The sequence below is a fragment of the Limulus polyphemus genome, unplaced genomic scaffold (assembly GCF_000517525.1).
Source record: "Limulus polyphemus unplaced genomic scaffold, Limulus_polyphemus-2.1.2 Scaffold1191, whole genome shotgun sequence".
NCBI lineage: Eukaryota > Metazoa > Arthropoda > Merostomata > Xiphosura > Limulidae > Limulus > Limulus polyphemus.
In genome coordinates, this window is record NW_013666801.1 from 273,372 (window position 1) to 278,999 (window position 5,628).

At 33.8% G+C, this 5,628-nt stretch overlaps 1 protein-coding gene across 2 annotated transcripts in view; it reads left to right on the forward strand.

Annotated features, from left to right (window-relative positions):
* Positions 1–3,705, forward strand: part of LOC106462531 (protein turtle-like) — a 262,128-nt gene extending 258,423 nt beyond the window's left edge. The window contains exons 16-17 of one of the 2 annotated variants that reach the window (XM_022389838.1): positions 442–465; positions 2,093–3,705. In XM_022389838.1, coding sequence (XP_022245546.1) covers positions 442–448 — 7 coding nt within the window. In that variant the 3' untranslated portion in view covers positions 449–465; positions 2,093–3,705. The remainder of the gene's footprint in view (positions 1–441; positions 466–2,092) is intronic. The other variant, XM_022389837.1, reaches the window with a different exon arrangement.
* Positions 3,706–5,628: the final 1,923 nt, after the last annotated feature.

Here is a 5,628-nt window from a genome sequence, read left to right on the forward strand (position 1 = left end):
ATATCAGTAACAATAAAAGTGTGGATTAGAAACACACATACACACATGTATATATATATATATAATTTATTTTATTTTTAACAATAGATCTGTTAATTTTCATCATACCAATAACCTTTACGTGTCTAAAACCGACCTAAAACGTTTTAAGCAAAGATTGCTTGGTTTTATACATTCTTTGCTTGAAAGTTAAATGTTAATACTTATGTATATGAAACCATATCTAAAAGTTTAAAGTGAGTATTAAGTTGATGTCATTTAAACTATAAAATAAATACAATACTTTACATGACAAAAATATAACGTTGAGATAGAATGTACATTTAATAAAAGGTGTACATGATTTAAGTGTTAATATGGAATGTTGATGTTATGTTTAAAATACACAAAAATTTAAAATCCTATGATAATGTTGATTTCTTTATTGTACACGACATGCAGCAACTGAGGATGGAGGAACAATAGGTAGGACCTTTCTGAATCACCATCTGCTATAAATTCAGTACATCTTCAATTAAAAAATCGGTTTGTTTTTTAATTTCGCGCAAAGCTACGCGAGGGCTATCTGCGCTAGTCGTCCCTAATTTAGCAGTGTAAGACTAGAGGGAAGGCTGCTAGTCATCACCGCCCACCGCCAACTCTTGGGCTACTCTTTTACCAACGAATAGTGGGATTAACAGTCAATTATAACGCTTCCACGGCTGAAACGGCGAGCATGTTTGGTGGGACGGGGATTCGAACCCGCGACCCGCAGATTGCGAGTCGAGCACCCTAACCACCTGGCCATGGATGACTAATATACTTTTATGAGGCGAGCAAGAACTACAAAACGTACAGAAACAATCTTCATTAATTTCGTTCAAAACATACACACATATGTATAAAAAAAAGACTTATTTCTTATTGTAAATATTAGGTATATGTGCTATGTCGGAGAAGTTACATATTGATAACCACAGTTTACCGTTATCCTCTTGCGGTATGAGTTGTGACAAACATTTAAATCACGTCATATTTCGCAAGATGTGTAAATTTCAAACACGGATTGCGATAAATTATGTGTATTGTTGTATACATGAAACTCGATTGTTTTCAAACATTTAGCAAATTTTTTTTTGAGCATTCTTTTAGAAATAAGAAAGTGACAAATTTATTTTTATCATGTTTCGAGCATATTTGTTATCTTTTCTAATGACCAAAAATACATTAAAACTAACACATTTCTTCTGCACATCATTATTAATTGTATAGTTTTAATGTGTTACATCTTATTTCCTTTATTCTTAATTATTTGTCCCCCGGCAGGACGGCTGTAAGTTTACGGAATTACAAAGCTAAAATTCAGGGTTCGATTCACTGCGGTGGACAGTAGATAGCCTAATGTCGTTTTGCTCTAAAAAGAAAAAGACTTAATAATGTATCATCATTGTTTTACTTTGCCATCTCGTGATACACGAGGTTTCTGAATGTCGTTAAATTGCTTTCTTAATTGTTCGCAGGATCACTCACTGTGCTCAGAAGTTCTTTCGTTTAAAGCTAAATCCTTGTACTACTCAATTATTTGATTGCATCACTAAATCGTTTCCATATCAAACTGTCCAAGAGCAAACATCATTGTGTGACATAAAACAACTTATTTGTTACTGTAGAGAAAAAATAATTAGTTGTCAGGTTCGTTAGCTATTCAGATCATTAAAGTATTAAACATAACTAAATACATAAATATACAGACCTGTAATCTTATATCTTATGATATTATTATGTAAGTAGCATTTCCTAATATAGAAAAGTAAACACACGTGTGCTTATGACTTACAATGTATTCCTTTAATCTAGTTTCACCTTACAGAGAAAATGTCTATGATATACTTGTCATATATATCTTTGCACAGGAACATAAATAAATTAGAAATTTTAGTTTCTGGAATAATTAATGTCAAATGTTCATGTTTAAATGTGGAACATTCCTCACTTTTATGAATTAATATTCATTAATGTATTATTTGTGAAACAGATAATTAATTAATCATTTGACTTTTTTTTTAAAGTTGGTATGATCTGACAAGAGATTCATTTCTTTCTCTCTTCGTAGTGTTAGATCATCATGACCAAAAAGCGGAGTACCAGGTTTAATTTACACGATCATAAGCCGTCGTATATGTGGCTTCATCGGACTAACTTATCACTCACTTCGCCCTGATTCAGCGTATGTTGTAAGGGGTGGACATAATCGTGCGTCTCTTAAGTCAATCCACAACAAGTCTATCTGAATACTTCCAGCCGCTGTTGTGAATCAGTTAAACAACGCTGGGGTAGGTCCGTATAACGTTATCAGTGAGAGTGAGAAGACACTACTTAATATTCAGCTTCTCTCTCCGTCCAGGCTTCAAATCTGTCTCCTGTGACGCTGGCATTGACTGATCCTCATTTCTACATCTCTCTTGTGTTATTGGCTTAATATTTTCTATATTATCCAAATTTTATTAAAATTATTTGTAACTCTTACTGCCCAAACAATTGCACTTATAAACCAGAGTTAATTGTTTCTGAACTCGTGGAGGATTTCACCTCTATCAAGTACCCTTTTTTATCAGAAGATATTCTCCAGTAAAAGTCTAGTTAGCTGGTTAGCCTATTTTTTCCCTTCAAATACAGGTCCTCTTTAGGATTTCTTCAAGGTCATGTTGGACACGAAACACCTGTTCACTTGTAACCGATTCAGGGATTATCTAAAACTCAAACAATAATATACCATATTGTGCACAAAACAATGTAAAAGAGCCATAAAAAACTGATCATGTGATATTTTTTTTGACGCTGCGCTAACACAAGATGATTAGGATGATAGATGACAAATGTACCTCATTCATTGTCTATCCCCACCTTTTCATGAGGCTTGTCTACAAGAGTACTTTCGTCAGGCACTGACAGATTGAGCTTTTCAATCAAAATTGGGTTTTTAGATGAAATGTTTGTCAAAAGAATATTCCGAACTCAGCTCATGACATATTACAAAACCATAACTTACAGAAGACCCTTTACACCAGCAACCGGTATAGGAGCGAGCAAAACTAAATGTTTCACATTTCATGATCAGAGTAGAAACGACATTAAATTTCAGAAATATATTTCTTCCAGCTCTAAAGTCCACCATGACAATAGTTACACTACCAGCCGCAACTGATAGATGACCGAAAACATTTGTAATAGGTGTTGAAAATGCATCAGGAAACGTTGTCTCTGGGTCTTGCTTCTGAGTTATAGCCAGGGCTTTGAAAACTAGTTAATAATTTCCTGCCAGCAACATCTTCTAAAGAGACGCCCACAGAAACATTCCACTGAACAAGTACCACTTCATATTTATCAGAAGGAGATATGTCTTCGTTTTCCACCAGTGGGAGCTGTAATTCCTAGGCTTGGAATTCCATAGTGGTTTACTGTTATCACAAATAAAAGTTAACATTCAATCAATGTCCTTTCAGTCTACTTGTCTCGCGGAATAACGTTTACAGAAAATCTGCCCTTCTAATTTTAAAGATTGCAGTAACAATAATAATAGCTTTATGAGCTCGAACATGCCTACTTCAAGTAATGTCTGAAATCATTCCGAGAGAAGCAAGAAACCGTCTTCCTCCGATAGTTATAACTTTTTCCAGCGCATTTTCTGTGCATTTCTAAACCCTACAACTATCTAACATGGACCTGACAAGAACTCATAATTTGATTTGCCAGGCAGAAACAGGTGAATTTAGGCTCCAAATCGGACATTTCTGGTGCTAGACCTTTGAGCCTGATGGTATTACCTACAAAGACACCTGTTACCGACAAATAATGATATTTGGAGCCCAAGGGAGATATCTGTTAGAGCTTGATAAATCAAATTGTGAATCTATAAGAACACCTGGTTCAGCATAATAAATGAAATTATGATCCTACAAAGATATCTGTTACCCAATGGTTAATAAGATTACGAACCTATGGGGATACCCGTTGCCCACAGATATTCGGGTTTAGAGCTGAAGGACACTAATATATGTTTAACGCTGATATTGTACCAAACATTTCTGGTTCTTCTTTGGTATTTCACTATTTGGAAAAAGTGGTTAACAGTTACAAACTACAAAGTTTGCTGTTATTGTAACATGCAAATCGAAACCATTCTTAATTAATCGACGGAGAGAATCAATTAAATTAACTGTCCATTATAAGTGTTCATCTTCGGTGACTTCAGCGTCCAAAGAAGCCAGTGAGGAGAGTTTATTGTAAACATTTAGACAGAAAATTTGTATATCAACAGAGATTGTGTGTTATGGATCATATAAACAGAATTTAGCAACAATAAAACAATACTAATTTGTTACAATTGTTCATATCACTGTCAAACATGGTGGTGTATCATAAATGGTTACATATTGTAGCTGTAGTCTATTTACAGTTCGTGTTGTGTGCTTATTTCGGAAGTATGCGAATTTATTCAAGTCTTGTCAAATAACTTCCTGTTTTCTAAAATGTTTTTTAAATGTAATTTGTCACTCTTACATTTTAAAACACAAAACACTGTCAAGTAATCTTTATTTACTTCATGCTCCTACTTGCATTTTGTTTTGCTTATCAATATGGAAAACATTTCAAAAACACTGTTATAGAGAAAACTGTATCTGAAAAACCTATTCGTGTTCATGTTTTCACTTCCTACAGAATATCACCTAACAGCACTAAAGAAAATCATGCGGTGGTTGCTGCACAAATAATCTGATACAGATCAAAATGATTTTTCTGAAACCCAAAAAACAAAACATCTTATCAAACAAGTAATTTATAAACTTTTTAAATGCATCATTTTTATACTTTACGTATATACGCAAATTGGAGTAATTTAGAATAGATGATTAACTTTCTTATGATTTGAAAAAGTGAAGAATTTTGAAATGAACATTAAGGGTACTCAGTTTTTTTTTAGTTTTTTCTCAGATGAAGTTTTTATGAACTGGAATTACGGCACTAAGTTAACTTTGTAGTATGTTTTATTTGAACACTGAAGCCTCACGCTGATAACCAGTTCCTTGTACAGCACAGCTGGAATTATATTATATTTTACCATCTAGTTTACAGAAGGTTTGGTACGTTGTATTAAAGCTATTTTGAATATAAGAATCATCAAGTTACCAGACAACTATAGCCGATATATATTTGCGGTAGTAATCCATTTATCATAAGAACATTTTGTTTAGCGTGTATCGTAGGTGCTATCAAAATTTATCGTCTTTAGGAAAGGTGTGTAATAGACATTTTAGTGCAAAATATCCATACACTCAGATCACAACGATGTGTTTAGAATGGAGATTTAGAATTTCAAAGTGGGGTATATTTGATGACATTGGAAAACAAACGAATATGGATTAACTTGGAGCACCAGGATTATACAGAAAAATACCTGGACCAAGCCGTACAACAGACGTGGTAAGCAAAGTACTGCAAATAACTGTAACAGATAAGAATCCATGAACTCAAGGTCAGTGGCAAAATCAGTTCATACGTTCCAGGTAAGAATACGTATATAATTAGGAAGAGTCTGTATCTCTAAAAGCAATACAATCCACGTTTACACAATATGCTTCCAAGATATAG